The 19,575-nt window shown below is 39.4% G+C and overlaps 1 protein-coding gene across 1 annotated transcript in view; it reads left to right on the top strand.

Moving 5' to 3' along the window:
- Positions 1-15,908, top strand: part of PRPH2 (peripherin 2) — a 139,851-nt gene extending 123,943 nt beyond the window's left edge. The window contains exon 3 of the mRNA XM_069233966.1: positions 12,693-15,908. Coding sequence (XP_069090067.1) covers positions 12,693-12,917 — 225 coding nt within the window. The 3' untranslated portion in view covers positions 12,918-15,908. The remainder of the gene's footprint in view (positions 1-12,692) is intronic.
- Positions 15,909-19,575: the final 3,667 nt, after the last annotated feature.

The raw sequence follows: 19,575 nt of genomic DNA, 5'->3' as shown, positions 1-19,575 counted from the left end.
GAACCCAAGAGCCATGAAAAACACATTAAATATAATAATAATAAATTCATTCACGGATACATAAAGTCTCAGTGTCACCATGAGAACCCATCTCCAAGAGGAATTTCGTGAAAAGATTAGTAGCAAGTGACTTTAGATAACTCTAAGAGTATTCCAATATTAATATATACAAGCACCCCATGTGTAACTCTCCTTATCATGCACTAGAAGTCACCTAGTTTGAAAACGAAGAAAAAGATGATGCACATGCACTCAATATCTTGTGTAGTAAAGGACCACGTACAATAAAAGAGAAATAGAGTTGACATTTGAATAAAATGACACCCCATTTGTTGTCTTAGTACACATAGGCAGGTCAGTGCACCCTAAATAGTTAACCTAACCCCGGGAATAAATACCCGGTCTCAAGTTACCTCAAAGTATTCCAAAGAACAAGCTAAGTCAAGTTACAGTTGACTATTAATACCGTTGTCACCGTTCGTCTATAGCTGTTCTCTCTACTCAATTCATGTAGACATCACTAAATGTTGATCTGTAATCAATAAAATTTTTATAAACTATCTTTAATTTACCCATCATTAAAAAACTCCTGATATATTTATTTAACAGAAAGTAATTAGATTCATCACTCCTCCACCAACACCAAAAATCAATCTTGTGAACGCGGTCATAAGTGGGTCTCATATTATCCTATTCTTGCCTAAATGAAATCTGTTAGCCTCTCGGTTACTTGCATCTTTTCAAAGAACCTACGACAGAACTTCACACTGTCCTTCTACGGTGCCGCCCCCAAATTCACTACCCCCTTAATTCATTCCCCAATATAGAACGGAGGCACCAATCGCACTCCGAAATCGTACCTCATGAGTTTTTAATCACCAAACATGTAACCGCCGTGCCCGGTGTTTCCGTGCCACGTATTACCCTGTTGTTGCCAAGTCAATTCTATTAACCCTTCATTCATAAGTACTTACTCAGTATACCTCCGACATAACCTCGGAACTATCCTGCCACAATGCTGCCTCTAAGATAGTTAGCCACTCGCCTTGTGCCCCAGTACACAACAGAAGCGTCGATCACACCGGTGCCGTGTCTCATACGTTGTTTCCAAACAATTGTGTAACCGCCGTGATCGTCGTTTCCCTTCGCCATTTTTAAAGACTCTGCCTTCCTCAAAACTGTAGAAGGACCATCCTCCTAGTGTTTATTGCTAGAGCTAGAAAACGGGCCAACGCAGCGACACCGCCCGTTTTACATGCTATCCCAACAGGAAGAAACATGTATTGCACCATCATTGTATAAATATAAAGGATAGTGCTTTCCTCATCCTTTACAACCGGAAAATTATAAATAAATCTTATTAATAACTGTAACCTGTAAGTTCCCTTATATAATGCAGTATAACTAATTCAGTCACACGTTCAGATAAATCAATGCATTAATATAACATTAACCATCCATTTGTACTAAGACAACAAAATATTATTACTTTAAGTTATAAAAAGTTAATATAAACCTAAAACATGAGAAGTGCATGATATGATAGTAAAGTATGGATGGGTAAGTATAGACGAAAGAAGAAATGACAAAAAAGAAGAGTATTGGGAACTAGTCCGTAATATCACTGCACATGTACTCCACCTAAAGATTCAGGATTATACATGAAAAAATAGAAGCCTTCCATTACATCATGTTATTTATCACAACAGTTGACGATTCATGATTAATCTATGACCTATCATGTACAAAACATCATCACATTAAGCAGTACCCCACATAAGTCGTACCAAAAGATAATGTCATATTTGACAATACTGCTTTTAAGTTTACCCTCCACCATCTTGTAGATTAATAAGTTCAATCACCCAGAAAGTATTCCAATTCCCTATCTGTGTTCAGACCATCTTCTACTGCCCTTAATCGCATTATCCACATTGCTTCTCGTCTTCGTAATGTTAATTCCCTATTCCCACCTCTCTTATCTCTAAATACCTGTTCACAGCCAAAAAAAGTAAATCCGACTCTTGCATTCTGGGATTCACAATTAATCATATGTGCTACAATAGGGTATCTAGTGTCCTGCTGAGCCAAGGCTCTGGCATGTTCTCCAATTCTTACTTTAAGGGGTCGGGTAGTACTCCCGACATAGTATTTCTTACACTTACACACTAAAATGTACACCACAAAGGAAGTATTACAATTCATACTAGACCTAATAGGAAATGTTTCACCCCATTCATTAGAGAATTCTTTCCGCCCATGGCAGGCCCATTTGCACAATCCACAATCTCCGCATTTATAAAATCCCACCCTTTGTGCTTGCAACCAATTGGTCTTAGGGGCAGTTCTAGGAAAACTTGGGCTGAGAATCTCTTTCAATGATCTCCCCCTCCGAAAAGTAAAAATAGGTAAACTGGTTATAAATTCAGTCAATATTTCATCACAAAGTAAAATGTGCCAAAGTTTGGCAATGTATTTCTTCAAAATCCCTGTACTACCTGTGAAATCAGTAACCAGTCTTACTTTCTCCTCCTTGTGCACCAATGCCTTAGTGTTCTTAGCTGTCAACGTTGCGTGCCTCGGAACACGTTTAATTCTATTCTGTGCCTTGGTAATAATGGTGTTGCTGTAGCCTTTACTTCTAAAACGATTGCCCATTTCTTCAATACAATTTACAAATTCCTTGTCATTGCTACAGTTCCTACGTGCCCTAACCATCTCTCCATAAGGAATTGATTCAATTTGATGTTTAGGATGTGCACTTGCCACGTGTAATACTGCATTGCAGGCAGTGGATTTTCTAAACAATTTACTCTCAATATGACCATTTTCTATGTACAGTTCTGCATCTAGAATTTCTATACTGGTCGCGCTGTACTTGCACGTAAACTTTACATTCATGTCATTAGAATTCAAATATTCGACAAAATCCAATAATTGATTGGCATCCCCTGTCCATAACATGATACAATTGTCAATATAACGACCCCAATAGAGGATATGAGTATGCCAGTGGGCACCACCTGGACCCCAGACCCATCTTTCTTCGTATCGGCCCATAACTAGTCCTGCATACTAGGGGGAAAATCTGGAGCCCATAGCCACCCCCTGTTTTTGTCTAAACCAATCATGCTCAAAGATGAAATAATTATTTTCAAGAATCACAGAAATAATTTCCAATACCATCCTTGTATGTTGCCATCTATTTACAGGTTGCTTATTCAAAAACCACTCTGTGGCTTCCAGACCCACATTATGTTGGATACAAGTATACAATGAGACCACATCTAAGGTAACCAATAACATACCATCTTCCCATTCTACAACATTAAGAATACACAATATATGCATAGTGTCCTTAATGTATGATGGTCATTTTTGTACTATAGGTTTCAAAAATACATCCACGTATTCAGACAATTTCTCAGTTGTGCCACCTATACCTGAAATAATAGTTCTGTCCGGGGGAAAAGGCAAATCTTTATGTATTTTGGGCAACGTATAGAAACAAGGGAATCTAGATTCCATCACCTTCAAATATAGAAATTCATCCCTATTCAATAAGTCAGATTGATACCAAGTCTCTAGTTTTGCATTGATAATACCACTCAATTTCAAGATCGGATTATAATCCAACTTTTCATAACAATGAACATCACCCAGTTGTGATCGTATCTCCTGAACGTAATCTGTTCTATTCATTAGGACAACATTACCCCCTTTGTCTGCCGGCCTTATCATAATCTGGTCATTCTCACTTACTTCTTTAAGTGCCCTCCATTCTCCTTGTTTCAAAATACTAGTAGTTTTAGGTAGCTCATGTTTATGTTTATGTAGGTCCAGGTCCCTACATACCAAATCAACAAAAAGTGTCTACATTTCTATTGTCCAATGATTTGGCAATCCATCTTGATTTGCACTTCAAACCACTCCTACCACCCCCATTACAGGTAATATCTAGGTCCTCTAACACCTGTTCAAAAATAATCGGAACTTCTTCCTGTTCTGTAATGGAAAGCAGCATGGCTGTATCAAGTACCTTGCATTTTATGTACCTACCTCAAATTTGAATCTTGTAGTTCTAAAAATAAATTAGGAAAACATATTTTTCTACATAAAAACTATTGGCCTGGAGTTATGTCTTTGAGTGTGTGTTCCTCATTTATTGCCTGTGAGTGTACAACAAATGCTTAACACTACCCTCTGATAAGCCTACTGCTCGACCACACTACCACAAAATAGAGCATTAGTATTATCTAATTTTGCCACTATCAACCTCTAAAGGAACCCTTGGACTCTGTGCACACTATCTCTCAATTTGAGATAGTATATACAGAGCCAACGTCTGACAATCACTGTGTCCTGTTTGTAAACTTGGTACTGAATCTGGTGAACATTTGTTAGTTTTTTTGCCCCAGCTATATGAAAACTAGGAAGAGATGGATAATCCCATCCTGTCAGATACTGTCTATCACACAGCTGCCAGACGCTATACGCATCTTAAGATCTAAAAACACAGAGTGGGTTGTGTTCTCAGTATCAAGGTATCTCTTGTATGCCTGGTGCATTAGAAGTAAAATACTAGTTACAACCCAATGATAATATGTCACTTTTACGAATGTACGTTTTAAGGTGGTTGGTTAATGATAAACCTAGGCTGTTGGTAAAGATTTTTGAACTCCCAAAGGGTAGCTCTCTTATGTGTTACAAACCTTCTAAGATGCATATCAACCATGAATATCTAATACATATGGGAATTTAAATAGTTGTTATCTATTTTACATTGTAAATGGTTTTGTATTTTTAAATTGTAGTATTTTCGATTTTTATATATATGTTGTATTTATTTATTTCTGTTTGTGGAACTGAGTTTTATAATTTATACTGATCGAATAGATTTCAGCTACATCACTGATAACATCCGAAATCTATGATGGTACAATTATACTTAAGCCAGTTATGTATAACTGGCGAATTTCAGTGTTTTTTGTTTTGAAATGTTAGTTCTATTTTAGTGAATTTCTAAGGTTTTTTAACAGAAGTTAAAATCTTACTACCTTCCTCATGCATGACTCCACTTTAACCATTGTTTTTTCAGTGAATACATATATGTATTATATATATGTGTGTGTGTATACACACACACAAACAGGCGAACCAAGGATTATATTCTACTGATGTTAATGGATTATGGATGTGTATCAATTGCAATTGCAATGACCAGCCCGCATTTAAACCATTGGTCATCACATTTTGTTTTATTCACACTTTTTTAATGAATGTTTGTCCACGTGTAGACCACTGTTTTGGATGCTCTGTAGAGTTAAGGTTGTGCTGAATACCTAAAATGTCCTCTTGCATGTTTTTTTTCAATTTTCATAACTGCTGCCTCTCAAATATATGAAGATTGAAGTAAAAAGGATGGACAGCTCAATTTATAGAGTAAATTAAATTGTAATTAATTAATCTATAAGTTGCCCCCAAGTCTGCATGTGTTTGGATTGTTGAACACCAGGGGTCGTATTATAGCGATGTTGCACTGTCTGTTTGCACCTTGGCACACGCCTTTAGTTCAGTGCACCAGGCACATATGTGGACCATGCATTCTATAACTGATAGTGTTTTCCCCCAAGGGCAGCCACGAACTCACGCTGCCCTGGTGGCAGCACCTTAATGAAAGATGGGCCGGCTCATTGAAGCAGCCATTCCGTTTACCTCTGTGTAGGTGGCACCCACTTCCTTTTCGAAGGAGGGGGCAGAGGTCAGTGAATTACTGCACACATCAAAAGGGGAATGTCTGGGGGAGGGTCCATCTGATTGCCTTTCTCCCCTTCAGAAGTGGCACCCTCAGGGGGCACTGATAGTGTGCCCCTTTTTGGGTGCACAGCCAGTGTGCCTACTACCTGGCTCTGCCTCTGCGCCTTCAAAGGAAACATGTTTCCTTCTTTTGGATATGATATGCAATTGAGTGAACATCCCATATAGGATAGTCCTGGAGCTATACGTGGACCAGCGCTATCTGCAGCCCTTTCTGTAATACCAAACTGTCCAGGGGTGTAGAATATGCATGCATCCTCATTGTGCCCCTGGGACACCTTATGTAATAAGGCCTCAGGGGATAACTGGTGTTTCTCAGCTCACCCAGTGGTGCATACGAATCTTCTTAATTACCCCTGTTATTTCTGTGAAAACACCAAACAGCTTAACCATCAACATACTATTGCCTTAACAAGCAAAGACGATTGCTTTACTAACAACTGTATTGTTATGTTGTACTACAGAAAAAACAAGCATGTACAATCATCTGCACACATTTAAAATGGCAGCTAGAAACAACAGGAAGTCTTTTTGTGATTGCTACAGTGGAGCAGACAACTATATAAGGAAAAGTCTCTTAAAACATCTTTCACTATTTTAATTTAAATACATATATACTGCTGCAAGCAAAATTTTGGTGTTTTGCATTTTAGTTCTGAATAATTTAGGGCCAATTCACAAAATGATGTATGAGTACGTAAAATAATACTACAGACATTACTACAGACATATTATTAAATACATTCAAAATACCTTTGTGAATTGTATCAGAAATGTCAAACTCCCGATTAGTAAATGTGCATAGAGTGCACAGTCTTTTCTATTTATACTAATTGTAAATGAATAATTGCTGAATATCCACAATTTAAATGTTTTAGGGCCAATTCACAAAAGCATCCAGGAGTATGTAAAGGAGTTGTAATGACGTGCTCCTTTACATACTCCTGAATGATTTTGTGAATTGGCCCCTTTTTTTAGGAAAGAAAGAGAAGTGTAATCCATGCAAAGATGGGCAGATATCCAGGAGGAACCAAACCATCAGTTGAATTACACTTATAGGGACTATAGATAAGGCAATCATAATAGAAATATGGTGATAATCAAGTTCTGTACTAGGGACTTTCGTTCTACTTGATTGTGTTTTCTAAAGATATTTACAATGAGGGAAATATGTGTCACAAATGAGGTACCCCTGCCAGTTCAATAAATCAACTCAGATTAGGTCAAAACACAATTCAGAGAGAATCTCTGCTCAATCCCTGTTAGCTATGGCACAATGAGGAGGCAATTTCCAAAAAAGTGCATGCTAGGTTTAAGCAGCACTAGCAATGCAAAGTTGGGAACACAACACAATACAATTCAAAGAACATTTTAGATTAATAGAGAAAAGGATAATGAGTGATAAGACATCAAGATCGTCAAAATAGAGTAAGGAGGACCAGAGATAAGTATTTTAACAGTTTTAAGCCAAAAAGTGCATGGAAAATTCAACCACTATGGAAAAACAAGAGTTTGCCTGACCTAGGTGCAATTTGTGGCTGATGGCGATGAAGTGTAGTTTGGATACACCAAGTAGGCTGTGCCAGTTAAAGGTTGTAACGTCATTCTTAGTTTCAATTGTTGGGAAACTTTTTTCTGATCAGTCCTGCAGCTCCTAGCTCCACAAGGCAGGCGTCTGCACAGGTTTCTCTCCAGCCAGGTCTCACGTAGGGTCAAGACCTCTTTAGTCAGCTGGGCTCTCCTGGAGTCAGGAGTAAGTTTGTATTTTGTGTCCCTACCTTAAGTAAACAGGAGGCCAACCACTTGCATCATGGAGATGGATTTAAGGTCCTGGATGCTAGCAGGGTTCAGCAGTCCTATAGCTCTTTTGAGTCCTCTTCTTTCAGCAGGAGTCAGAGGTCAGGATTCTTCTTCCAAAAGGGCCACCTTCTTCAGATGAAATCTTCCCAGTTCCACAAATGTTCTGAGGAGGTGGTGATGGAGGTGCCAGATTTATCCTGGGCACTAGCCAGTGGTTGAAGAAATAATACCTTCCAGTTCTAACCATTTGCTTGCAATCCCTCACCTCCTTTTGCTTTTCTGCAGTGTTACCCAGTAGTCCCCGTTTCAAGATGTCAAAATCAAGCAGCCATCAGACAGGCCTGTGTTCAGCTCCTAAGCCATTTTGTTCCACCTGACAGGGGCAATACTGGTTTTCATTCGTATTGTGACTGGAGCCTGGCTGTCTAGGAGAGCTTTCTGGTAATGAATATGAGAAGCTGTCCTAGGCATGTCCAAGTCAAAAGAAGTAGTGCTAAATCAGCCCTTTGTTCTGCCATGTGCTCCCGCTGACAAGCAGAGAGCTAATACCTGATAGGTGCAGCGCATTTAACACCCATTAACCTTTCCTGGGCTCAGAGGCTACCCTACATACAGACTCCAGGCCCCTTACTTCTCTTTTATTACAGCTGAAGCGGCATATAGGTTCAATGCACATGCCCTTTGAGTTGGATGTTGGCGTCTGCCATTTTCCAAAGGGTCATTCACCAAGTTTTTAAAGGGTTATCAAATGTAAAGTGTTTCCAAGACGATATATTGGTGTTTGGAGAAAACAATCACATTCACATTGACACACTGAGGAAGGTGTTGAAAATTCTCAACAAAAGTGGGTTAGCCATAAAGGAGGTTTGTGCAAATTTGGAATGAAGAGTGTGGATTATCTGGGGCATAGGTTGGATGAGAATGGTATTTCACCCAAAATGAAGTTGATTTCTGCCTTTGAGGATGCCCCGCTCCCATCAAAACAGATCAGCTTTGTTCCTTGGATTAGCGGAATAATATTGTAGGTTCATCCCCTTGTTTGCTGACAAAACAAAATCCATGCAAAAACTGATTTGAAGAATGGGAGATTTGTCTGGTGTGATGAATGAGAGAAGGAATTTGTTGAATTAAAAAAAATCTACTGCCCCAGCTTTGAAAGCATTCAAAACACAAAATAGCAGTATCATCAGTATGGATGCTAGCAAATGTGTGTTTGAGTGCTGCTTTATTGCATGCAGGGATGTGTATAGACACTGAGAGATGTAGAGAACAATTATAAATTATTCCATTATTGAAAGAGAGGCCTTGGCATGTTGTTGGGAGATAGGCTATTTCAACAATTGTGTATGCTGTACGACATTTACATTACGCTATGACCATAGGCCATTAGTGGATGCTTTTACTATGCAAGGACCAGGTAGAGCTTCCGCTAGAACTGAAAAGTGGATGTGGAGATTGATGGAAGATGATTTTGTTGTCCAGTATGTCCCAGGAAATTCAATGTGTTGGCAGATTTTTTTCACATCTGCCAATGCATGATGTTCAGGATTAAGTTTTGTAGGACAATATATTGGCTGCCAATGTTTGGTGTGTAACTGATGGGAGTATCTCCCATGGAGAGTGGGTGGAAGCAATGCAAGGTGATGCAGTGCTTCAGAAAGTTAAGAAATACCATACAGAGATTTGGCCCAGAAAAGGTAAATTACCAGACCAAGTTGAAGCTTTTGGGATGTGAGTGCAGAGTTGTCTTGTTCAGGAGAGCTTATGTTAAGGAACGATTTGCTGGTTGTGCCAGAGCTATTGCGATCAATAGTTATAAGATTAGCTCATGATGGTCACATAGGCATATGTGCTACCAATAGGGGAGAAAATGTATAGCCTGGTTTGGATCGCGTTGTTGAGCAAGGGATAATGGACTGCATATTTTGTGCATGGACAGACACGTCACAGAAGACTGTTACTTATTCGCCTGTTGTGTCAGACAAGATGGATGCTCTGTGCAAAAAAATTGCTCTTGATATATCAGTTCCATATAGCGATCTAGGGGCTAGCTCCCGGTTCTTTTATTTGGAATAAAAAGTCAAGCGTCAAAAGCAGAATCAAAATAAGAACGCTGACTTCAAGAATTAAGGTCTGAACCAGTTGAACAATATTTGGTTCTGACATAATTTATTTATATACATTTGGACTCCATGAAACATAATCCATAAAGACAGTGGATGTTAAGGAAAGTATCTATATGTATCAGTGTGGATGTTGTGTACTGGCCTTTTTGGAGGTCTGAATGAATTATTTTGGGGAGCACAATATTTAGTCCTGAAGAAGGTGGTGAAAAAGATTTTGGAATCCCACTGAAACGCATCAACGCTTTACCTTTACTGGACCCATAGAAGGAGGCCTTTATTGAATAACAAGTATCGATAGTTATCGATAGGCCGAGTCCTATCAATACTGGGACAGTTCCATTTTATAGACGATTGTATATGTCTTTTGTCTGTTTCCCTTTTACTGAATTGTACTTGATGTTGATTTTAGGCTGCTGATGTTTTAATATTTGTGTCTGTTTTTGTTATTGCATGACCTGGGAATTTGCTCGCTATTTCATTAAATATTTATTATTCTAAATTGATTAACAGAGAGTTGCATTTTTGTATGAGTGAGGTGTGATTGGATGAGTTTGGCCAGTGGGGATTTCTTTATAAATTTGCTAGCTCCATGTATGCCTTGGTGGCTATTGTTTATTTCTCTAGTTGGCCAGAGGTGAAATTTACACACCCGGTGATCAGGGAAGTGGCTTTTCTAACCACAGTATGGGACAGGTAGAGAATTCCCAAACCTATTGTAACAGATAATGGTGTCCAATTTGTGTTGCATATCATATAACAATTTTTGCAATCCAAAGGTGTGGAACACATTCCTTCATCTGTTTATTACCTCCAGAGCAATGTCTGGTCTGTGGAGCTGTGAAACAGGGTTTTGAAAGAGGGTATCTAGTTGGTATTGTGTAGTGGTATGCAATGGCATGAAGTTGTCAGAAAATTGGTGTGGGCGTATCACACCACGCCTAATATTAGTACTGGAAAAAACGTGTTTGATATTATGAGGGGAAGGAAACCAAGGGCTTTGCTAACCAAAGATGTAGAAAGAAAGAGTTTAGATAAGGTAGTAAAAGATTATATGAGTGACAAGGCTGTTATTGGTTTGCAGGTTGGTGACTGTCATGGCAAAGAGTTGTCAATGTTTTCCTGTCCACTATTCAGTGTATAGTGTGGATCCATACACTGTTTTGTTAATTGATGGCAATGTTTGGAATTGTAAGAAAGTGGTGGTTACCTAATTGTTTGAGGAAGTGTGAGGGTACTGGCGAAAGAGGTAAGAATGTGCTAGAACCCAAGGAAGCTAGGCGTTATCCAGTCAGGGCAAGCAAGTTGCCGGAAGGGTTGAATGACTACAAAGTGTATAACTAGCGTGGTTATGCAAGTTTTTAGAATTTCTGTACTTCACACTTATGTACTATGGTTTTTTGTTATCAAAAGTTATACAACCACATATGGTGATGTATTGTTATTAACAGTAGTGTTGTACTCCCTTGATTATTATCAAAGGTAATGCTTTTTGATTATTTTTGATGTGTGTTCAGTGGTTGTTGTTGTGAAGGAAGAAGTGTGGCATTCCTCCTCTGTCAGCACGAGATTGCTGGAGCATTCGGTGTGCGCAAGTGAAGTGATTCGAGAAGCTGCTGGAGGGATGGTGATTGTGCAGCAGGCTCCCTCCCAACAGATCTTCTGAATAAAGAACTCACTTGATATAAGAAGTCTTCATCTTCTTCAATGCTGTATCTTTTCATTCAGCCATATCCAAGTCATGGTTATGCCTTGCTTAAGAATGAAAAAACTGTCCCAGCAAATTTTGCTTGCACAAGATGTAATCTAGTATTGTGAGAAAGTAGGATTATCACCTGGTCCAAAATGAATGAACTACTGAAAATATTGTGCCTGCATCTGCACCCTTTCTGAGGACCTGGTTATTCTAGACCAGGTCCATAACAAATCTGTAAGAGAAGGCTACATTTGGACACTCATGGGACATCTGAGGTTCTTGACAATTATTTGACCTAGCATGTACGGAGTAAAGGCTACAATTACAGGACAAACTGAATTTAGGCTAGCCTTTCTGGCCTTTAACACAGTTATTCTGGGAATCCTAATACATAAAGCAGAAAAACTAACATTTTCAGAAGGAACTGAGAGCACGAGAATTGGTGACCTTGTAAGGCCGTCCCTCAACATTATAATCTTTAGTGCCTCGGCCTAGTCTATGTCTTTCAGTCTGGGTAAGATAAAGATAACTTTAAAAAAAAAGTTTCACCTAATGTAACAGAAATAATGAGGCAACTGGTAGTCGGTGTTTATGTTTTCTTGACCTAGAACCCTCACAGACCTTCTAAGGCCTTTTGTAATAGTTGTAGACCCCGGTTGGAGTGACATATTCAAAATGATTTAGTTAGTGGCCATCGACTATGGGACGTTTATAGCAAAATGACACTACAGGATTGATATACTTTCAAGCCCTACAGTGAACCTATTGAGAACCTCCTTGGAAGGGATTCTACTATTGTGGAGTAGGTGGACTGCTGTCTGAAGGACTATCATAATTCCGTCTTTTTCTAAGAAGGCCTAGTGTTGTTGCTAAAACACCCTCTGTGCCATGTATGCACCTTCCTTATAAAATATTTTGCCTTAGTTTAGTCAGCAATTAAGAAAATCATGCAGAAGTTTTTTTCTTAAGTACGGCTGGTATTATGCAAGCCCACGAATCCTGCACTTCAATCTTGATACTGGTCACTCTTGAAATGCCTTCTACTTATGTGTGAACTTAAAACTCTGAGCTTTCTGAATGATCTTTTATGCTGTAAACATTGAATTTTTCAATTAATTTGAGGTGTGTGAATGAGATTGAAGAAAGCATCATACTGCAGTATCTGAAAGTGAGACTTGCCATTCTCTGATACCCGAACAAGGAAATGATGCATTCACACTTTGCGCCACTAACAACATTACCTGTGTACTCCACAGATGACAGTGATGGTCGGGTTGCGCTATCTGCACACATCTCTGGCAAATATTTCAAACCCTGAAGACCCAGAATGCGAGAGCGAAGGATGGCTATTAGAGAAGAGCCTGAAAGAGACATTTAAATCTACTTTGGAAAAAGTGAAAGGTTTTGGTAAGTTTAACCAGGTGGAGGCCGGTGAAGGCGAGGAAGATGGGAAGGCACCAACTGTTGCTACAGTCAGCTGAACATCTTGGCGATGTTGACTTTTGTAAAATCAGTAAGATGAAGATATGTGAATAAATCAACGTAATTTATGAAATCAGCATTGCAGCATCTATGCATGAATGTTTTATATAAAAGACACTGTGGAGGTGCAACATTTTAAAAATGTTTAGACTCTGATTTGAAATACAGAAATACCAACATCTGTGTCATCATTAAAGGTAAATTTGAAAGAGACTCAACTATAGAAGAAAGTCAAACATACTCACTGGAATTTAAAAAATACATAATTAGACTTTGCCATTAAAAATTAACAGATAGGTTAAATATTTGTAAACCCTCCGCATTTCCAAAAATTCAAATTGTATATTTTGCATATCAAAATCACATTGTATACTTTTCAACAAAGATATACTAATCTAGAACTGTAAATGAAATAATGAACTAGAATATACCTTGCTAATCTAGGAAATGTATGATAAATTGAGATAGGTGAACTGTGTGCTAAAATTAAAATAATGATAACTTCGATATCTTGCAATGGTAAAAAAATGGATGAGTGCAATTTCTAAAGGCTTGATGTGCATGTATGTATCTCTGAGACTACTGTGTAAATATGTTTTTTTAAGATTAGAAGAGACATGTGTAGAAAAACTTAGGTATCTATTAGGACATTGGTTCTCGCAGAAGTATAATGCAAAATTATCTTCTAAAAAGTGTCATTAAGAACAAACACTTGCTGGCGACATTGGTGTTTCTCTCATTGGCCATCTTGTTGGTTCTGGTTAAATATTTTCAGGTAGCAACCAATCACTGCAAAACATACAACAGTCAAAGGACTTCTTTAACTGCACCAACTAACCAGTTCTAGCTATAAACTTATGATCCTTAAGTTCATTTGGAGTTCTGTTTATCTGTTGAGGGCAAGTTGTTAACGCCAAAAATCAAAAGTATGTTTTGCAAGTGGCCACTTTTCGAAATACTTTCAAAGCTGACAACACATTTCATTATAACACGATGGGCCCCACTCGGCTTTCTGTTCACGCAACAAGCACAGAAGATAAGATGTGGTAGGGAACCTGAATTTGCTGATTTCCTGTTCATGAATGGATTAATGGGCTTCTGGAGTCCATGTGCCCCTAAGGTTAAATCTGGAATTTAAAACTATGTGCTGAGTGCTGCGACCTGCGGGACCCTGGGCAAAGCTGTCATCACACAGCCGTCCTCTTCAAGCAAACTGATCCGTTTACCAGCCTAACTTTTGTTTACAAGCCACGTCATTCATTTTGTAGGGTTTAATTAATCAGACTAAGTCTAGTCTAGTCTAGAGGCGGGACTCAGGGAGCTCTGTCCGTTCATTTCATTCCTACTTAAGGCGACTATTACTGGCCCCCTATAGAGCAATAAACAAAGCAGGTTTATTTAACATAGGCAGTAATAAGACATTGGTATACAACACTTGGGGTTCCTAGGTCTCAAATAAAATATCAGTGCCCTACGACCAAAAGTAAAATATAAATATCCGGAAATCGATGAGATTTGAAACCACCAATTTTTAAGGCGCTAGTACCAGTTCATAGCAGCACTGGCCAGTGTCTGTACGACGACTGATTTGCACTAAGAAACCTTTAAGACGTGGTGCATTTGTCCAATCTCTGTTAGAAACTGGATCACACAGCCACTATCTGCAGTGTTATAAATTAATATGTTAAAAACATAGGCAAACATATTAAACATGTATCGCAAGAAGAAAAACAACTTGCTAAAAGAATATGTTTAAATACATGTATATATTTTCTACTTAAATTGAATAATTGCTTGTATTAGACACAGAAATGGAGAATTGTGCAACTTGTCGAGTTATATGCGTATAAAGAATCCATATGCTTAAGTAGGCTAATGCGGACACTCCCTGCTGTGTTTCATGTGCGTCATCATGTAGCCTACTTAAGATTAAAGTAGCTCTGGGTACAGCCACACGCACTTTATCTTCTTATATAAAGTACCCGATATAGTCAGCTTCTAAGACCACGGAGACGGACATCATGACAGGAGCGCTGCATATGTAATGTGGTTCACACTCAATATATGTATTTCTGTGGATTATTGTACAATACTGGAACTTATCTGTTGTATTGTGAGACAAAATCTCCTGTATAGAGAGTTTACTTTTATCAGACTCCTCAAGGAAATTCACTATAAAGTGTGGGCCTATTACGGAATACAGGCATTCTAAGTGAGTTTGTATTTAATAAAACATACCCACTCACACAGAAATGTTGCATTGACATGGGGTGGGGGAGTGGGTGGAGTTTACACACATGTAAACAAGCAAATATGTGTAATAATTTGTAAGGATGAATAATGAAGTTGCTGTTTTCAGAATATTCGCACAGAATTGATCCATGCTTTGCTTTGTCTACAGGTCCATTTTTTAATATAACAGTTATTTACCTGGTGACATTGACACTTCAGATCTCGCCAACTCATTCGACAGATATGATAGCCAAAAGAACAAGCAATGGCAAAACCAATATTTCTGGGTTTAATGCAGTAGTTCATGAAGCATTAGAAAATTAGAAAATTAGAGCTAGACACAGGAGGGAGCCACCTGTACCAGGCAGAAAGGGCAATAGTCATGAAGTAGTCTTTCGTGCAGTTCAATACAAGCACTGGGGAGGAGACGGAATAATACACTCAAACAACTAATGGCTTTAGGTGAGAGTTGAACACTCCACTGTTTTGAACCAAGACATGATTGACAAAGTCCCATGGCTGAATGATGCTGGTCGAAGGAAGTCAGTGGTTGAAAGCGGTGGATCCAAAACCCACTGTGTATTTTAACAACAGGTTTGTTCTACAGCTGTGCTGTCAAAACCCAGATCTAAAAACGTCCATAAGTGCTCTAGTGAATATTGGTCAATTGTGTTAAAAGTAGGATTCCTACACCAGCATTATACAAACTTGCAAAGTGGGAGAAGTTCGCCAAAAGAATAAAACTATGTGTTAAGCCCTTCCTGAAACCTTGATTGTCTAAATCTAAAATGCATGCAGTCTGGGTAGTTCTTATGCTGTAGGGATATATGAAGAACCACACCTTCGGGCAGCACATAATATGGAGAAATGAGGATCCACAGACATAGAAAGACAAAGGTAGAACATAGTTTATTTATATCTATATGAAAGTCTGTTTTATGTATTCTGTAATTCTTCACATTCATAAATTCGTCAGTAAACCCAAGCACGTTTATCATTAATTCATGAAGGGGTAACCCTGTAAATTCAGAGAAAACAAGATGATATTTTTCTTCTGTTTTGGTTATGCGATCCATACAAAGTCCGATCACAATTGATACATCTGGCAGGCATATGGGCAGTGGCGGCCGACAGTTTTAGGATGGACCGGGGAGGGCAAGAAGCACACTCACAGTTATTCTTTCACACACACACGCACACATGCATGCACATCCATTAAAAACACTCATCAACATTCAAACATGCAAGCATGCACCAAGCATTCATTTAAAAAGATCACACACACACTTAGGTTCAGCCTCGGAGGTACCAGGAGGGTTGGGACTGCTGCCTTCCCTCGCTGGCTGACCCTAGGTCAGCCAGTGAGGGAAGGCAGCAGTCCCAACTTCGTCACAGAGTGGGATGGGGTCACTGAGACTGCTGATCCCACCCCACACTGTGACGAGTTGTCACTGATTGACACTCGCCCTGGGCGCTTCAGGGCTTAAACCTGAAGCGCCCAGGCCGAAGTCAATGGGTGACGCTTCCCTCGTCACCTGGGGGAGGGCCTCGAGGCACCTTTGCTGAGCCGAGGAGGTCACGCCCACAGGAGTTGTGACCTCTTCAGCACATCAAAATTCAGCTCAGGCAGCCAGGAGTCTGCGCAAATCACGCATCTCTCACTCCTGGCTGCCTGACCTGAACATAAAGAGTGTCTGTGAGGCTGACCTTTGTTCAGCCTTACCGGCACTCTTCATGAGGGGCAAAAGGTGGGGGGGCGTGGCCCCTCCGCCATCAAGGACCGGCCACGCCTGCATATGAGAACAACATATTGGGAGCCACTTGGTGTTGCTGAGGTTGTATTGGAAAGAAGTTTTTGATTCATCCGTCTTCATTGGATATTAGTTGAAAGGGAGGGAAGGCATAAAGAAGAATGTCCCATAAAATTAGAGACATATGTCTCCAAAGAGTCCTGGACGACCTGTAGTAAGGACAGTACTTGTTACAGGAAGCAAATAGGACTATCTCAAGCAATCAAAGCAGTTGTGAGATCTCGTCCTTCTCATGTTGTCTTCATCATTTGACCATAGAGGTATGCCTGAGTGTTGTGTCCTGTCACATGTAGAAACAATGTGAAAAACCAATGTTGCAAGGCTAATTTCCTTGGAGGTATTGTTTCCTTTCACAGGGGCCATGTCCCACTCCTCTGTGCTTGTTGATGCAAAAGATGTCAGTAGTGTTGTCTCTCAGCATAAGGATATTCATTCCTTTATTTTTGAGAACAGACATGAAGAGCAAGTACATTTTTCTAGTTGTAGCCTAATCTCATCTTCAAGCCTTTCTAGCACCTTATTATCAAAATGAGCTCCCAATTCATGTTGTGAAGGAACTATCACCAATTGTGTGTTGTCAGCTATTATGAAGTACTCCCCCACCCTACTTAAGCTTCAGTTATGAACATCAAAGGCTTCTGCCACCCGAGTCAACAAGAGGACGTTTTCACATGTATTCCACTTAAGGTACAAGATCTTTAGAAAACACTGAATGGGCCTCATTCCTTGTGTTGTGAAGGGTGTCACCTGGATGCTCCCTCAAATCCAGTAGAAGGGAGAAAGGGAGAAAATTGAAGTGTTGACCAAACTCACCTCTGTTTAGAACAGATTTAGCTAACAAGTAGCTCCTAAGGCCCAGTGTCCAGCCCAGTGTACTAAATTAGAAGTTTTAGCTTAATTGAAATAATATATGCATACCACTATCAAAAAGTGTGTATTCAAGATGAAATTGGGTAAATTTTCGGAACTCATAATTTCCAAAATATATTTAAATCTGGTATTAGGGTGAAAAATCATGCGGTCTTGGTGAGGCCTATTATTACCTAAGTGCAAGGAGCACTGCAGCTATTCCTGTTATGTATTACCCTTAAACAGGCATTCCAAATTGAAAAGCCTTTTTTTGCAATACTGCTGGCAACCCCACAATTATGCAACACAGTGATCCCCTTGGAGAGAGGAGAAAGCATATCCTCACAAGGCCAATGAGAAACGCACAGTAGTTAGTATTAAGACATTATAAAATAACAATTTATTTGTTTGGTGCTTTTTACATTATATGCAATCTAGCAGCTACATTGTATATATTGTGTAGGAAGCTGGCTCTCTATATGGTGCACTAAAAAGACGTACACCATCCACAGAGTCCAATGGATCCCTAATTGGTTGGCAGAGGCAAATGTAGATAGTACTAACGCTCTATTTTGAGGAAGAGATTGATGGTCCGAAGGTCAGGATAGGGCGGAGGCTGTTGTCCTTCTCGGGTATCAGAAAATAGCAGTGTAGGAAGCTGACTCTCTATATAGTGCACTAAAATGAAGTACACTGTGCAGAGTCCAGTTGATCCCCAATTGGTATTGCAGAGACAAAAGTTGATAGGACTGATGCTTTATTTTGTGGTAGTCTGGGCGAGCAGTTAGGCTTATCAAAGGGTAGTGCAAAGCATTTGTTCTACGCACTGAGGGAATAAATGAGACACACACTCAAAGAATAAATCCAAGACCAAATTAGAAAAATAACACTTCTTTTCATATATACATTGAAGCCAAGAACTTTGTTACAAGGTAAGGACGTTTTAAAGTGGACGCAGTGCAGTTGTTTAGTTCTTCAGTGTTAACCCATGTGTGGAAAACAAGTTCAGCAAACATGTAATTTACAACGACTTACAGAACCAATCTCTGAGATTTAGTGTGAGAATTGGGCAAGGCCCAGGACCACACCAACAGGCCACTCCAGGCACCCTTAGGGCTGGCGGGTGCACAGGTGTAGTACGGTGTTGGGTGCCCAATGTCTGTCTGTCTGTCTATCTATCTATCTATCTATCTATCTATCTATCTATCTATCTATCTATCTATCTATCTATCTATCTATCTATCTATCTATCTATCTCTTTGTAAGGCTCTATCTGCCTCCCAAAGGCCATCTTTAGGATGGTTTACTCTACCACAGTGGTCTTGCCCTGCTGGGACCCAGACAGGGATTAAAAAGGTAGTGTATGCCTCGTAGCTGTTCCAGAGAGACATCCATAGGTAGGTTGTGGTTGAATAAATGGGATGATCGTGGCAAGAAAATTAAAGACTGGTATTAAACATGCATTTATTGTTACCAACATTTGCTCAAGCCCTGTGGTCAGAAACTCTGAATTGATGCAATCACCCCCTCCCTGTGATAAGGATGGGAAGATCTGCTCCATTATGGTTACTTTTATCTGCTTTCCTCTCAGACCTTTTCATTAATATGTGTTTACATATGCCACGAGACACTGAGGGCTATATGAGCCATTATGTCACTGTGAAATACCATCCTATTGCCATCTGCTGCAGTTCTAAACTCAGAATGACTTGCACCAATTTGGATTCTATTAAGGCACAAATTGTTTTTATCAACACACAAAAAG

This window comes from Pleurodeles waltl, chromosome 5 (genome assembly GCF_031143425.1).
Source record: "Pleurodeles waltl isolate 20211129_DDA chromosome 5, aPleWal1.hap1.20221129, whole genome shotgun sequence".
Classification (NCBI taxonomy): domain Eukaryota; kingdom Metazoa; phylum Chordata; class Amphibia; order Caudata; family Salamandridae; genus Pleurodeles; species Pleurodeles waltl.
This window is presented reverse-complemented; position numbering and strand designations above follow the sequence as displayed.